The 17,149-nt window shown below is 50.5% G+C and overlaps 1 protein-coding gene across 6 annotated transcripts in view; it reads left to right on the top strand.

Moving 5' to 3' along the window:
• The window catches only part of LOC147421013 (uncharacterized), a 92,634-nt gene that overhangs the window by 55,331 nt on the left and 20,154 nt on the right, over positions 1–17,149 (top strand). For all 6 annotated transcript variants that reach the window (XM_086503984.1, XM_086503979.1, XM_086503980.1 and 3 more), the window contains exons 5-7: positions 6,262–6,920; positions 7,002–7,064; positions 7,153–7,420. In XM_086503984.1, coding sequence (XP_086360110.1) covers positions 6,262–6,920; positions 7,002–7,064; positions 7,153–7,420 — 990 coding nt within the window. The remainder of the gene's footprint in view (positions 1–6,261; positions 6,921–7,001; positions 7,065–7,152; positions 7,421–17,149) is intronic.

Raw genomic sequence — 17,149 nt, 5'->3', positions numbered from 1 at the left:
GATTGGCCTCTTGGCCCTCTAATAACAAGGCTGAGTCGTCGGCAAACTCAGCGTCCAGTAGCTCATCTGCCCGAATAGGGAGTGCTAAGCCCCGCAGACCAACCTGCTGTGACACCAAAAATCTGCTCATCGCCTCCGCATAGAACAGAAAGAGAAAGGGGGGGACAATCCTGTCTGACCGGGCGTGTGAGCATGAAGCGCTCACCTCTACCTCCTGCCAAAAGCACCTGACTGTGAGCCTGTCTGTACAAAGTTGACACCCCTCTGATCCAAGCATCTAAGAAGCCCATCCTGTGTAGAGTGCCCTCTAGAAAGTCCCAGTCAACTCTGTCGTATGCCTTCTCAAAATCGAGAAGAAGAATCACAAGGTCCTCCCCACGGAGCCGTGCCAGGGCAGAAGCCTCCCAGAAAGTGAAGATGTTGTCAAGGATACTGCGTTCCTTGGCAACACCTGTCTAAGTTCCATGTATAAGGCTCGAGAGGCGTGAGCCACTCAATTGGAACTGACTCTGAGATGTCTTGACACATGCTCTGCACCCCTCTCATGCCCTATAGCTGGACACCCTGCACCTCCTCTGACAAACCTGTGAACTCAAGCTAGTCACCTAGAGAGCGCGCTGAACCTGCTACCATGGGACCCCAAGAAACATTAGGCCAACTCCCAACCAAGTGGCCTCTCTGAGTGCTAACCATGGGGTTCCAGACGAGGGGCTGCCATAGGCGCTCCTCCGTGCACGTCGGCTGTCTCTGCTCTAGGCCACGCCGTAAGAGATCCCAAGATCCAAGTAGACTCACAGTGAATCGGTCCTCTAGTCTCCTGCCCAAACCAACTCGGCACAACTCTGTAAAGATCCATCTGGTCGAAGGTTGCGAAGGGCCTCCTGACTGAGGCACCTTGGCACGAAGTCTCTGCAGCAAGAACTCCTTCCAAGGCTCCTCACTTGGAAGAAGTCCTCTGACGACGAACTTCCCAAGAAGGGCTCTACTTTGCTGTGCTGGATCAATGATCCCAAGCCCTCCCTGAGAACAAGGAAGTGTGATGACCGACCAAGCGACCTTGGCTCGGGCAATCTGAGTGTCACGACCTGACCAAAGGTAGTTCCTGATCAGCCTCTCTACCTGGCTGATACAAGAACTCGAGAAGATCCAGCAAGAAGTGATATACGACATAGTCGCCAACAACACCTGGTTAGGAACTACTACTCTTTGAGCCAGCAAAAGTCGTGTTGAGCTCCAATGTAACAGCTTTCTCCTGATGGACAGGAGAAGAGGAGCAATCTGCTGCTCGGGGGACAAGTCCAAACCAACCTAAGAACCCAAGTACCGAACTGCAGTCCCCGGGGGAATCCACCTGAAACCCTTTCCTGCCATCCAATCTGACACAGGAGCACTGCCAATCGAGAAAGCCACTGTCTTTCTCCAGTTGATCAATGCGCCCGATGCACAACAGAAGGTCTCCAAAGCCTGCTCACATCTGTGCAGATTGGCCTCTTGGCCCTCTAATAACAAGGCTGAGTCGTCGGCAAACTCAGCGTCCAGTAGCTCATCTCCCCGAATAGGGAGTGCTAAGCCCCGCAGACCAACCTGCTGTGACACCAAAAATCTGCTCATCGCCTCCGCATAGAACAGAAAGAGAAAGGGGGCAAGAGGACAACCCTGTCGGACCGAACGTGTGAGCATGAAGCGCTCTCCTCTACCTCCTGCCAAAAGCACCTGACTGTGAGCCTGTCTGTACAAAGTTGACACCCCTCTGATCCAAGCATCTGAGAAGCCCATCCTGCGAAGAGTGCCCTCTAGAAAGTCCCAGTCAACTCTGTCGTATGCCTTCTCAAAATCGAGAAGGAGAATCACAAGGTCCTCCCCACGGAGCCGTGCCAGGGCAGAAGCCTCCCAGAAAGTGAAGATGTTGTCAAGGATACTGCGTTCCTTGGCAACACCTGTCTAAGTTCCATGTATAAGGCTCTCCAAAAGAGACTAAATCTTCAAACTCAGAGCCTTGGCAAGAATTTTGTAGGCTGAGTTGGGGATGGTGATGGGGTGCCACTGTCGAATCTCATCCAAGGAGCCACCCTCCTTTGGAATGAGGTAAATCAGGCCCTCACTCATGCTATCAGGCATCACTCCTGTGTGCAAAATGTACTGAAAGGCACTACAAAGATCTGGGCCAAGCAGGTCCCAATACTCCAAGAAAAAGCTGGGAGTCAGCCCATCCTCACCTGGACAGCTACCACGAGGGAGGGCCCTAAGAGCCGTGTGCAGCTCCTCAAGATCAAGTGGCATCTCTAGACTCTGGCGCATCTCCTCTGTCACAAGACAAGGCATCTGTGCCCAAACCTGCTCTCTGCATGCATCCTGCCGCTCTGACTGGGGCTCAGCCGACAGTAACTCACGGTAAAAGTCAGTAGCAACTGCACGCATATCCTCGGGCTCACAAGCAATTGACCCATTGGGTCTCCTCAACTGATTGACCTTGGCATGCGAGTGCCGAGGTCCCACTGTCTCAAAAAAATCATCTGTCACTCTGTCACCCATCTGAGTCCACTTAGATGCCTGTCGGTGAAAGGCAAACTCATGACGCCTCTCCTCTGTGCTAGCAAGCTCCTGTTGAGCCTGCTGTAACTGATCCTCCAACCGTGGACTATCTGGATGCTGCTCCTGCATCCTCTGTAGTGAAGCAATGCCTCGTCTGAGATGCTGCTCCTCCTCTCTCGTTGCAGCCCGGCGAGCCAGAGACTCCTGGAGAAAAAAGTGGCTAAGCTGAGCTAGGCCTAAGCCCACTCTGTCTGTAGGTGGAACTTGGCTGTCCATGCCCTCTGTCCAGAGAGCCTCTACCCTCTCTCTGAGTGTTGAGTTCAACAAGACCGACTCTGGGATGCGAAGCATCGTGCTCCCACTCCTCTGCCTGTCTGCCACTGTGAGGATTACTGGTGCATGGTCCGAGAAGGATGTCCCTGCCAGGATGCCCACTGATCCCTGCAAGTCACTGAAGTGGTTACTAGTGTAGAAGCGATCTATCCGCGATAGATTCACTCTTCCCACTCTGCGGTCCGATCTAGAGAAGGAAAGACTGGCTGGAGGCCTCACAAAGCCAGAGTGCTGCCATGTATCCGAGACCCTCAAAGTCATACACAACCTCTCCCAAGCTGCTAACTCGACTCCATGCACAGTAGCATGGCTGCCTCCAATCCTGTCAGAAGGGTCCTCCAACATGTTGAAGTCCCCTCCTACACAACAATGGTCGGCTTGCTTCAAGGACTCAACAATCTGTGACCAAAACTCTGCACGAGCACTCGCCACATTGGGCGCATAGATGTTCAGGAAGCCCACAAGGCCACCCTGAACCTGCATAGTAATCCACTGAGCCCTGCCTGGCACAATAATCCCTCTGCCCACAATGGCTTGCTGCAATGAATCCGCAATAGTCATACATACCCCACCCTGGATGCCTCCAGGTCCAAAAGCAGCTGACCAAAAGGTATCATATCGTCTACGCAAAATCTGACCACATCGCCGAATGCGGCTCTGACTCAGATGGTGCTCCTGAAGCATAAGGAGATCAATCTCTCCTCCCACAAGGCAACGCTGAAGCTCCTGACGCAATCGGCCCCGCTGGCGCTGAAATTGGGGCCCACCTAGTCCCTGCACGTTCCAAGAGACGATCCTCATGGGGAGCGAGAGAGAATAGATGTTGCCGCAGCAGCAAGACGGGCTATCTTCGAGGCTGGCTTGGATGGGGAGTAATCCGCATCCGAGCGTCCTCTAGATAGGCGAGACTGTAGTGAGTGCCTAGTCCAATCCCAAGCAGAGCGAGCCATACGTGAAGCAACCTCCTCTGTCCAGGAGTCCTCATAAATGTACACAAAGCAGGGAAAACACTGCATATCAGCAAAAAAGTACACCACAATGTGCCTACATCCTGCTGAGTCTGAGGGTGTCGCCGCAAACTTGGCGAGTGGCCACAACGTCTGCAGTAGATCTGTAACTCCAAGTTCTCCCATGTGGTGAGAGAACTCGAGAACCTGTGTATGCAACCATCCCACCACTGAGTCGAGGGACCACTCTGTCTCGAGCCTACCATAGAGGGGGAAGGAGAAACCAACTGTTGAGTCCAAGGCCTTATATCCCCCTAGCGGTGAGGAACAAAGCATGGACCCTAAAGTAGGTTGCCTCGTGTTCTGCTGCGGAGTCGCCGAGAAAGCAAGTGAACCCGTAGTCGAAGAAATCCCAGCGGCGTCGGAGGTCAATGCTCGTCAGACCACGAGGGATAGCTGCAAGGGAAGATGTCTGAATTTGCAGAGGGGTTGCAAGAAGGGCTGACCCTCTCTCGCTAGGCGACTCGTGGCAAAGGCGCTGCCAAGAGATCTCCTAGCCGTCGGAGAGGGACCAGTCTCCTGAGTCGATTGTGGAACTGGAGCAGGAGGGGAGGGAGAAGGAGCTGGGGGGAGCGGAGGAGAAGAGGAGCGAGGTGGGTCGACAGAGGTAGAGGGGCGAGGTGGAGAGGCGACCGGAGAAGAGGGCGGGGGGGAGGATGAGGAGGAGGAGGGGAACTCTAAAGGGGGAGCGGCCGTCGAGGGTGAAGCGGAGGTGGAGGCTGGCGTAGGGGACTCCTCCTGCTCAAGAGGACCAAAGCGGTTCCCCGTGGGAACCCACTGCTGCTGAGTAGGCACCTGAGGGCCACCTTGAGTGCCAGGCTGCCGCTATGGCCCCTGGCGTCGTCGGCCACGGGTCTGCTGCCATCCCTCCTCCGTTGGAGCCTCAGGCTCGGAGGGTGGCTCTGAATCTGTGCGCTGTACCGCTGACTGTTGCTGCGGCCCAGCCTTGGCAAGCTGGGGCTGAGGCTGAGGTGCAGGTCGTGGCCTCCTCCGTGGACAGGCCTTCGCTAGGTGGCCCATCTGTCGGAAAATGAAGCATTGGTTCGGGAGGCCCGAGTACTCCACACTCTGTCTAAACCAACCCCCACTCACCCGAGGCAGAAGGATGACCGTCGGGAGCGTGTGGGTATCTCTGACCAAAACTCGAACTGAGGGGATGCCAGCCGCCTTGGTAGCAATGATGCTGCCGTACGAGGTGTCTCCAGGACAGTCTCGATGGTGGAGCCAATCCTGGAGAGAAGTGATAGGTACTCCCTCCGTAAACCCGGAAAGCAGATTGAGATGGGGATGTTTGCCTCCTCTACTAGAACATCCGAAGTCGGGTCAAAACCATGTCGCCACTGTCGAAAGTGGGCGCGTGATGCTCGGATGGCCAGTGGACTCATAGCTATGACCTTGGACGCAATCTCTGAGGTCTCGAACTCGATCTGATAGTACCCCCGTCCGAGAATCTGGACATCTAAGATCTTGCCCACCTCTGCGAGAAGGCGGGCCTGGAGAAGGTCTCGCAACTCTCCTCTGCTAGGTCGGGTGCCGAGAATCTTGCAGATGACCGAAGTTGCCTGCAATCGTTCTACCTTTGCGGCAAGGCTCGCTTGCTCTGTCGGCGAGAGAGCAAGTCGAATGGTGGGATCAGCGGGGTCGGGCGAGGGGGCTTCTGGCGAGTCCCTCTGTGGCGAAGCTGGAGCCTCCATCTGTGTCGACTGCTGTGACCTAAGAAGAGGGCGACGGGTGGACGTTGCAATCAGGCGCAGGAGACACTGCCCCAAAAAATGAAGCAGTGCCGAGGAGGCCGAAATGCAGGGGATGACGGGGAGAAACCGAGGCGGGCGGGAGGACGTGCCGGGGGGGGCGGGTTGGGGAGGGAGGAGGCGTTGGCGGCAGCAGGAGGAGGGGGTGACGGGGGCGGCAGCGCGGGGCAGGCAGCGGGTGGGCTGGAGGGGGCGGCTCAGGCTGGCAGGCAGCACGGGGGTGGGCAGCGAGGCAGAAGGGCAAGGGGGGGAGGCAGCGGGCTGAGGTGGGGGGCGAAGCGATGGCGTGCGCAGGTGAAGCAGCAGCAGCGAGCGGCAGTTTTTCAAGGAGACATCATTTATCTTTTTGTGTTTTACTACTTCATTTTATTTTTGTACCCAGACATTGGATTAGATCCACAAGGATTGTATCAGTTTGGTCCCATAGGTCATTTTGGCCTTTTGAAGACGTTTAATATAACATTTTATTTCATTTCATTTCTCCTCTTCTCCTCTCTCTCCCCCGTGTTCCCTTGTCACCACGCCTTCCGTTGCACTTTGACATATACATGCACCCGTATGCTCACATATAGGCAGCCAACCATAAGGTAAGTACTATCTCATCTTGATGTCTTTAAGGGTATTGTTTTATTGAGCAGGAGAAAAAGCAATTGCAAGTGCAACTGAGATGGAAATACATAGCAACAGTAAAGAGCTTCATTCATTGAAAGCTTCAACCAAAACCACGGACAAGCCAAGGATCTTCAATATAGAAGACGCAAACATACAAAACAAGGAGAACATCTGGCAGTCTAGTGCAGGGCACAAAACACGGAAGAAGCAGGCAGTCTGTAAAATATCTCTTACAGAATTGAAGTATGACGCGGATAGGGTGTTTGAGCAAGCAAAAGATGATGGTTCCATTGCTAAGCTGAATGACTTTGATGGGATGGTCAGTAGCCAAAACATAGCCCTTGCAGGTATTGAAAAGATGGCCACAAGAACTGTTTTAAAACAGAATGCCTTCAGGGGGTTTGGTAACCGTGAAACTACAGCACCTCTAGGAGGGAAAGAAATACTTACTGAAGCTGGCTTGTTGAAAATGCAAGTGACCTTTGGACCTCAACGATGGGATCCTCACATCATCTGTGCTTTATGTCATCATGGCCCATCCTTGTCATTAGGAGAATGGTACTCTGGCTGTTGTGGATCACGTCTACAGAACTGCAAATGCAGAGTCATAACAGCAATCGCTGGAGGTGATGAGGACTCATTCCATGGCAAGGTTCATAAAATGTGTGCACTGTGGTCAATCAAGGTAGTGAAGATTATTTTCACTGGCTTTATTTATGAGCATCATTTGTTGTCCGAGGCACAAACAAATCTTTTTTTCCTTTAGGTTGCCAACAAGAATGGGTGCATTGAAGGGCTTTCCAATATTGTCAAACGTGGAAGATTGTCTGTACTATTCTTATACCTCCCTTTTGTACATAAGGTGCTCGTCTATCTATGTTCTGTCATAATGTAGGGCGGCATCCTGTCTTATGTAGAAATGTGCTAGGTGCCAAAAGGAAGGAGCCACTCTAGGCTGTCATGCAGCAACATGTACCCAGGTTTTCCATTATCCTTGTGCCTACATGCTTTCCAGCAAGCTTCGCTGTCGAATGTGGTGTGGGCCCCGTTTCCACATTGCTTGTCGTGAACATCAACAAGACACTCACTTGGGAGCGGCTTCATCTATCTCCAATAAAGTTTTGAAAAAGGCACAGAAATTGGCAGTTGCAAATGCATCGACATGCTCCGAGACTGAAGAACTTGGTAAGAATGTATTACTGTGGCATTTATACAGATGTAAGCTGCCTCGATGTTTTTTTTTCGATTTCTTTGCGTTTGTGCTGCTTGTTGCTAGTTCTAATCAAAATTCTATGAGAAGGCATTTTTCCATCTACTTCAAAGTAATTAAGGTTGTGTAAACTTTTTTTCCCTCCCACAAGAAAAAGATCCTTCCATTAGTTAAGAAAAACTGCCCAGCGGGCTACAAACTGCCCCGACAAGAGGGGGCTACATCAGAATGTGAGGAGACTCTCCCAGTCAAACGGTGAGATATGTACAATGATGGCTAAATCAAGATATGGGAGGAGGAAGCAACCACATAGGTGGGCGGTAATGCCATCTAGGAGCCCCATGGACCATGGTGTAGAAAGGCCCTGGTCGCGAGAGTTGTAGGAATGCCTCGCGGTGCTCCCGCATATGATCAGAGCTGCCCTGAAGCCTCTCAAACTGTCCTCTGAGTGTATGGATCAGCTCAAGCCAGATGTCTCGTACAATCTCCGCGGGTGGGATGGGATGGGCCTCAAAAATGCAGAAGTATTGGGCTCTCCAAATGAACCAAAGTGTCAGATGAGCTCCCAACAAAACTCTCTATTGCTGCTCCACTCCTGAGGTGTAAGCTCTGTGGCAGGCTGGAGTGTAGGCCGACCGTCCTGTATCACAATCATCCTGCTAGCTGAAGACAACTCGAAACGAAGTGTGGACTAGGCTGCAGCACACAAAGTGTACTGTCTAGCTCTTGACAAGGCAGATATAAGCCGTAGAATGCGAAGCCAAACCTGTTGTGCCATGGGACACTCCCACAGACAATGCTGCTGTGACTCAAGTGGATGGTCATAGGCGGCATAGCCCGACGGATGGCCATTGTAGACCAACCAGCTCCCAATTGCGGTGGCTTGATGGGCAACTAGCCATTGGAACATGGTTGACTCTCTTCGGTTGTCTGCTGTCCCACAAATGCCCCCAAAAGTTTGTCAAAAACTGAGCCGTGAGATCTTGCTCTTGCCATTGATCTATAGTAGCAGGATGGGCCTCCCTTTGTGCGGCCAGCATGTGATGTCCTAGTCGTGCTGTGTATTGAAAGAAGGGGATCCTTGGGTGATCAGCTTAAGCAAAAGGATCATGCCAAAACCACTCCCCGTGGGTCCCATGTGCCAGAGAGCAACTCTCCCAAGCCGATAGCCGCCAATGTCCAGTCTGAAGATTTGATGGGTGGGGATCAAGCACAAAGGTCCATCCTTTGAAGCCCACAACTTGAATCTCCTGGAAGCAGCACTCTGCTACCTTTGGTGCCTCACTCTGTGGAGGCGACCCTCTCACTGAAGCTCGAACATGCAAAGGTTTGAGTCTGAACAAGCCCTAACTACGATGAGGACCTCAAGGCGAGTGAAAGCCCACATCCAGCTGGGAGCCTCTACCTCGAGAAGAGTGTGTCACTCTGCTTCTCGAGTGTTGCCACTCTGCTGGGATAGCCTTGACAAGATCCTGACACATGCTTTGCTCTCCTCTCATGCCACACAACTAGATGCTCTGAATCTGCTCGTGCGGGCTAGACCCTCTGCCATGGGACCCAAGATACATGGGGTCTGAAACAAACTTGGACACCCAAGTTTGAATCTGGCACGACATACAAGAGAATACTTAAAATCACTTATCACAGTTAGAGAGAGAGAGAGAGAGAGAGAGAGAGAGAGAGAGAGAGAGAGAGAGAGAGAGAAATGAAATGAAATGAAATGTTATATTAACGTCTTCAAAAGGCCAAAATGACCTATGAGACCAATCAGTTACAAAATAGTGAATCTAATACCATGTCTGGGTACTTATCACAGTTAGAGAGAGAGACGATACGGCCTGGCGTACTTCCCTGCCCAAAGGTATTGGCCCAAAGTCTGGCACCCCTTTTTGTATTATTTTTATATTAATGCTTGAGCAAAGTACAATGTGTGAGGGTCCTCTTTGCTCAGTGCTCCCAAGCCAATCTGAGAGAGGGAGAGACCCTGGCAATCAATTTATAGGCCCATGGCCTTTCAAAAGCAGTTACATGAAAAGCTACAGGTTCCAAAAGCATCAGGCCTCAAAAGCTGGCGCTAGGGTAGCTTCCGTAAATTGCAAAAATCCGTACGGATGCCATGTGAGCTATCAACACGATTCGCGGGGCTGTCCGTACAGCTTGCCACGTCAGCAAATACTTCGCGATCTTCTTTTTTTTAAACAGCTTGTGTCCCCAAGGGCCCCATCCAACTTATAAACTTTAGATCTGCCCGTTTCCAAATGGGTCTCGTTCGGGTGGGCATGCCACATTTTGTGACATACCCCCCTCTTGAAAGAATTGTAATCGTCCTCGATTACGCCTGCAAAAATCAAACATAAGATAGAAGCCAGTTCAGTAGACATTGACTCTAAGCATTGACGCACTAGACAACACAAATCCAACACTTGCACAAAGACGACAATCATTGAACATTCAAATCACATTCAAAACATATCATACATTGAGATATCGGATCATGATCTAACGGCAACGTGTTTAGCAATCACATCTAGATCTATCCCAGCTCACCACAGATGTCTCGATTGACTAATCCTTATTGCTATCGGGCTTCTTGGTCTCGCACTTTGCCCCATGCTCTGCAAAGTTCAATGCTTTCGTCCATTTGGTCCACACACAGTCTCGTACTTGTCCTGCTTTCATCTTTCCTTTTCTTCCGCGCTCTTTGGCTTCTCTGGAACTCTCTGGATTTTCTTCCAGTTGTCATGTGGGTGCCTTGTGCAGGCAACGTGTTGAGACATGTCCATGTTCTCCACATTTAAAGCACTTCCCCGTTTTGAGATACTCAGATCGTTGTCCCCGTGTCAGTTGGGGACGTGTGTCTTTCTTTTTTTGAAACTTCTTTGTTCTTTTGTTACCATTATTTGAATTTTGTCCGGTCCCTGTTGTTAAAAGTTGATCGGTTGGATACGTAATAGTACCTGAATGCATCGCAAACCCTTGCTTAGCATGTCCCATCAGTTGTTGTATGGACTCCGACTCCTGCAATAAGCACTAATCTCGTATCTGTTTGGGTAGACCACAACAAAATCGCTCGATTTTTTTCTTAAAGGTGATCTTTTTAAAAGAAGAGGCCGCTAGAAAGGTATCCGAAAATCTCTGGCAGTAGATATCCAAAGTATCTTCCTTGGTCATCCAAAGATGATTTTAAGGAGCGATCACATCTCGCTCGTACTCCTAAGTGAGCTAAGAGGAAGCGAACTGCAGCCAATTCGTTGGTGCTTTCTTTCGTAACAATAGAGTGGACCACCAAGTCTGTGCATTTCCCTTCAGATAGGATGATGCCCTCCTGACCTTGGAGTGCTCTGAATAGCTCCCTCCTGAATAAGCTATGTCGAGCTGTTGAATAAAATAAGGGCCTTGTGGGTATCACGAAAGCCTGAAAAAGTATCAAACTTTAGTGCTTGTCCACCCTCCTTGAAATATTTGGTTTCTTGCGGGAAAATCATATTGGTTGGCACTGTAGAAGTGCTTCCTCTTAGAGTAAAACATACTCTCATCGGAGTCCGAGCTCTCAGAAGAGGATGAGTCCTCCTCATAACTGTTTGAAGATTTCCGAGGAAACGTGCAAAGCGTACGCGCTTCTTTGTCTTTCGTGCATTTGCAAAAGTAGACTTGTGACCCAAGAGCCAGGGTAGTCTGTTGCTTGACTCTGTCTCTTCCGTTTCTTCTTGGTCCTCATGAGTTGGTTAACTCGTCTTTCTACCACTTCATCAAGCTCATCTTCCGTATACACCCGCGGAGCAGGTGTTTTCTTCAAGGCTGGATTTAGGGGTGAGTCGATTGCCGTACGTGTTGCTAAATGGACTATGTTCTTTTTTTTTCCGAGAAAAAGATCCTTCTATTAGTTAATAACACTGCCCATAGGGCTACAACCACCTCTGCTAGAGAGGGATACATCAACCATAAGGGGAGATCCTTCCAATGAAAAACAACATATGTACAATGAGGGCTAAAGCAAGAGATGGGAGGAGGAAAATCCACACAACTGGATGGTAGTGCCATCTGGGCTCACCCCGGACCATGGTGAAGAAAGGCCCAGGGCGCCAAAGTCGAAGGAACGCATGGTCGGAGCTGCCTTGAAGTCTCTCGAACTGTCCCCTGAGAGTATGGCACATGACGGGATCCCACTACCTCAAAGAATGACCCAGTCACTCTGTCACCCACCTGGGTCCGTTGAGATGTCTGTCAATGGAAAGCAAACTCGTGACGCCTCTCCTCTATGTTGGCAAGCTCTTGGCGAGCCTGCTGCAACTGCTCCTCCAACCAAGGACTGTTTGGATGCTGCTCCTTCATCCTCTGCAAGGAAGCAACGGCCCGACGGAGACGCTGCTCCTCCATCCTTGTTGCAGCCAGGCAGGGCCATAGACTCCTGGAGAAAAAAATGACTAAGTTGAGCAAGTCCAAAGGCCACTCTATCATCAGGAGAGTCCTGCGTGTCCAAGCCCTTTGTCCAGAGAGCCATCACTCGCTCTCTGAGCTCTGAGTCCAAGAAGATCTTCTCAGGGATGCGTAGCATCGTGCTCTCCATCCTCTGTCTATCTGTCATCGTGAGGATCATTGGTGCATGGTCCAAAAAAGATGTCCCAGCCAAGATGCAAACTGACCCACCCAAGTCACAGTTGTGGTCACTAGCGTAGAAGCGATCTATTCGAGATAGATTCATTCCTCCCACTCTACAGTCCGAGCGAGAGAAGGCCAAGCTGTCTGGGGGCCTCACAAAGCCAGAGTGCTGCCAAACATTTTAAACCGTCAAAGTCATACATAGCCTTTCCCAGGCTACCAACTCTGCTCTGTGCACAATAGCATGGCTATCACCAATCCTGTCTGAGGGGTCCTCCAACATGTTGAAGTCACCCCCAATGCACCATTGCTTTGCATGCGGCAGAGACTACACAATGTGAGACCAAAACTCTGCACGTGCACTTGCCACATTGAGCGCATAGATGTAGGCAGCCCTGAACCTGCATAGTAATCCATTGAGCCCTGCCAGGCGCAATAATACCTCTGCCCACAATGGCCTACCGCCAAGAGTCCGCAGTAGTCATACATACCCCTCCCTGGATACCACCAGGTCTAAGTGCAGTTGACCAAAATGTCTCAAATCGCCCATGCAAAAGCTGACCACATCATCTAATGTGGCTCTCACAAAGATGATGCTCCTGCAGCATAGGAATATCAGTCTCTCCGCCCACAAGGCATCACTGAAGCTCCTGATGCAATCGACCCCGTTGACACTGAAACTAGGGCCCACCTAATCCCTACACATTCTATGAGACAATCCTCATGGGGAACGAGAGAGAACTGATGCTGCAGCAGCAGCTAACCGCGCTATCTTCCAAGCTGGCTTGGATGGAGAGTAATCCGCATCCCAGCGTCCCCGAGATAGGCATGATTATAAAGATTGTCTAGCCCATGCCCAAGAAGAGCGTGCCGTGCGTAGGGCAACCTCCTTTGTCCAAGAGTCCTCATGTATGTATACATAGCATGGTGGGCTCTGCGTGTTAGCAAAAAAGTGCACCACAATGTGTCTACATCCTTTCGAGTCTGGAGATGTCACTGAGAACTTGGCCAGCGGCCACAAAGTCTGTACCAGGTCTGTAACCTCTAGGTTTCCCATGTGGTGAGAGAACTCGAGGGCCTATGCCTGCAACCACTCCATCATTGAGTCCAAAGTCCACTCAGACTGGTCCCTGCCACATAGGGGAAAAGAGAAGCCAACCGTTGAGTCCAAGGCCTCTATCCCCCTAGCCGCAAGGAACAGTACATGAACTCTAAAAGAAGCTGCCTCAAATTCTGGTGAAGGGTCGTCGAGAAACCGTGTGAAGTCGTAAGCAAAGAAATCCCACCAGTGACGAATGTCGAAACTCGTCAGTCCCCGAGAAACTGTTGCAAAGGGGGAGGTTTGCATCAGAAGGGGGGTCTGCAAGAAGGGCTGTCCCTCCCTCGCCAAGAGACTTGTGGCAAAAGCGCTACCAAGATATCTCCTAGCAGCCGAGAAAGGTCCTACCCCATGGGTCGGCTACGGGGTAGGAATGGGGGGAGATGTGGAAGTAGGGGGCTAGTGGGAGATGGAGGAGTGGGGCGGCGGGATGCGGCAGAAGAAGAGGGGCCAGGCGGGGAGGGGCGAAGGAGAACTCGGGGGGAGGAGGGGCTGTAGAAGGTGAGGCTGAGGTGGAGGGTGGAGCTGGGACCTCGTCCTCGTGAAGATTGTCGAAACGGTTTTCTGTGGAAACCCACTGCTACTGACCTGGAGCCTGGCGACCACCCGCGAGGAATCTATGTTTGCATTGCATCCGTGCTTGAGAATTGCATCCGGGGACGCCAGGCATGTGCCTATGTAGCATCTATTTTCAGCTCACTCGATTTTATTGAGTTTTGTCCAGGTTCACACTTCTTTTGAAAAGTGACCGGCCGCCCACTTAAAATAGTGTAAGACCCTTCAAAAAAAAAAACAGTAGCGATCTCTGTACGGCTGCAAAAAACAGCCAGCGCTGGACTTTCTCTCTCCTCTCTCTAGTTGCCAGTGCTAGCCTCCACTCTCTCTCCTCTCTCTAACTTCTGGCCGCCAGCCCTCTCTCTCTCTCTCTCTCTCTCTCTCTCTCTCTCTCTCTCTCTCTCTCTCTCTCTCTCTCTCTCTCTTTCTGCTATTCTTGGTCGGATTCGGACCGGCTATTTCTACCGGTCCTCAGAGCCTATAAAACAACACTCGCCCCACTCTTAGACAGACAGATGTGCTAGCGCTAGAGGAAGAAGACCTTGCCGCGTCGGAGAAGTCGACGTACGGAGGCGTCTATTTAGTACTTTGAGTGACAGTTGAAGCTTGTGAATACGCTCTACGAGTTGTTGCTTTTGTGTTTGTGCTTTTTGCAGGTACTCCATCGCGCAAGAGCAAGGAGGCTTCAGCCTATGCTCAGGGATTCTGGAAACAGAATCCGAAACAATCTGAGGAGTTTTATACTCTGGACGCAGACGGAATTGAGAGCTCGCCTCTCGGAATTTCCCGCACGGGGAGGAATCGACCATCGACTTTGAGATTTAGAAAGGAGGGGTTTCTCCGGTTCTTGTGCTTGTAAAAAGATAAAGATTCTCTTTAAGGGAGGGGACCAGCCCATCTTTTGGTCCCAAATACTGTGTCAATCTTCTTCCCTGACTCTTTTAGTTGAAAGACTATATATTTTCAGCTTGTTGATTATTCGTGTGCGCTCCCATTTGTGACAGTATGCCAGCAAGAATGAACTTTGTCGATTGGGTGCTTGGTAAAAAATTTCGCATACTGGGGTTCTTTTGAATACTCGAGCATCTGTCGAGCACAGGCGTCAACCTGTTGTTGACACTACATCTCCATTCGATCATATTCCGTAGGTGGGAATGGTCCATATTCTTCTCTCGAGTCCTCAGAAATTGGGTGTCCTCCATTCGAATCTTCTGTGCTTTCACCCGAACCTGATTGGTCAGGTGCAATCGTTTGCTCCTTTGCGGGATTCGGTGACTGAATCCATGTGTGTTGCGGTAGAAGGGATCGGATTCTCGGTAGAAGGAAAATCTACTGAGCTCTCATACCCCAGTGAAACAGACTTGGACATCGCAAGTCAAGAATCTTGCATGACACACAAGAGAATACTTAAAATCACTTATCACAGTCAGAGAGAGAGACGATCCGGCCCAGCGTAGTTCCGTGCCCAGAGGTATTGGCCCAAAGTCTGGCGTCCCTTTTGGTATTTATTTTTATATTAACGCTTGAGCAAAGTACAATGTTCGAGGGTCCTCTCTGCTCGATGCTCCCAAGCCAATCTAAGAGAGGGAGAGACCCTGGCAATCAATTTATAGGCCCATGGTCTTTCAAAAGAAAAGCTACAGGTACCAAAAGCAATCAATTTATGGGCCCATGGCCTTTCAAAAGAAAAGCTACAGGTTCCAAAAGCATCAGGTCCCAAAAGCTGGCACTAGGGAAGCTTCCATATTTTTGGGAAAATCCGTATGAATGCCACGTTAGCTGTCACCGCGATTCGCGGGGCTGTCTGTACAGCCTGCCACGTAAGCAAATACTTCACGATCTTCTCTTTTTTTTACAGCTTGTGTCCCCAAAGGCCCCATCAAACGGGACCCTATAAGTTGGAACAACTTATAGACTTTAGATTTGTCTGTCTCCAAATGGGTCTCGTCCCGGTGGACATGCCACGCCATCATTTTGTGACAGGGTCCACTACCAACCATGTGACCTCGTTGAGTACTGACCAACGGGTTCCATGTAAGAGGCTGGCTCAAGCACTCCTCAATGCATGTGGGCTGATGTTTCTCAAGTCCCCTCAGCTACTCCCAAGACCGAAGCAAGTTCAAAGCCAACCGGTCCTCCCATCTCGTGCTCAGGCCCATTCTGTGCATCTCCGTGAAAATCCATTGAGTGGACTGGCTCTAAGGGCTGCCCATGTGTGGAACTCGGCTGCGAATCCGGCGAAGCAAAAGCTCCTTCCAGGGCTCCTCACCTAGAAGAAGACCTCTGACAATGAGCTTCCCATGGAGGGTTCTACTCTACCGTGATGGATCTATGATTCCCAACCCTCCTTGAGAGCAAGGTAAGATAATGGCTTGCCAAGAAACCTTGGCCCAAGCTGACTGGTTGTCTCTGCTTGTCCACGGAAAGTTCCTGATTAACCTCTCCAGCTGCCTAATGCAAGAACTCCAGAAAGTCCAGTAAGAAGTGATGTACTGTCACAAAGTGATGACATGGCTGCCCGAGAGCATTCTAAAAACCCTAACCCTAGCTGCTGCTGAAAACCCTAATTCTGGAAACACTAACCCTAAAACCTGCAAAAAATAAAATCTGCCAGAAACCCTAACCCTAACCCTAATGGCAGCAGGGCAGAACCCGGAAATGAGGAGATGTGATGACGTGGCACTGTACGGCAGGATTCCGCTTTTTACAGCACCAATCACGGCAGATTTCCGGAAATTGCGGTAGTTTTGCTTTTTGCTCTACGCAATTATGAGAGAGAGAGAGAGAGAGAGAGAGAGAGAGAGAGAGAGAGAGAGAGAGAGAGAGAAAGGAACTTTGATTTATTTTTCTGAAGCTCAAGAGAGCTTGCGAGAGAAAGAGCCTTTGCTTTTATTTTTAGGCTTTTGATTTGAAGCTTTTCGGGGCACTGCTTTTGGGACCCCTTGTAAATAACTAAGTGATTTGGGCTCCCACTTCGCAGAGCATTTGGACGCAGAGTCTGAGAGTGAAACTCAACCACTCTTGTACTTTGAACACTGATTAATACAAAAAGAAATATCGAGAGGGGTGCCAATCTTTGGGACCAATATCTCTAGGCACGGAACTCCGTCGGGCCAGTGCAAATCTATGTGAACTGTGAACTGTTTTGAAGTGGTTATTTGGTGCTGTCGTGATTGATTCTTGACTTGGAGTGTCCAAGTCTGTTACAATGGTATCAGAGCACGGCCGATTTCTCTTCTACGATAAATCCGATCCCAATTTTTTTTCTCCGGCACCTATGGCTTCACGCAAGGATCAGTTGACTCCCTCTGCATCCGGAGATGCGGGAAGGGATCACAACGAAGATTCCGGCAGAGAGTACGGCCCGTCGGCCTACTCAGGCGGATCAACGAGAGATGAAGCGTTGTCAATTGATCGGCGATGCAACAAAGATGATGCTCAGTTTTGCGAA

The sequence above is a fragment of the Adiantum capillus-veneris genome, chromosome 28, assembly GCF_014529385.1.
Source record: "Adiantum capillus-veneris isolate H3 chromosome 28, ASM1452938v2, whole genome shotgun sequence".
Lineage (NCBI taxonomy): Eukaryota > Viridiplantae > Streptophyta > Polypodiopsida > Polypodiales > Pteridaceae > Adiantum > Adiantum capillus-veneris.
The sequence above is the reverse complement of the archived record's forward strand: the minus strand, read 5'-3'. Positions and strand labels throughout refer to the sequence as shown.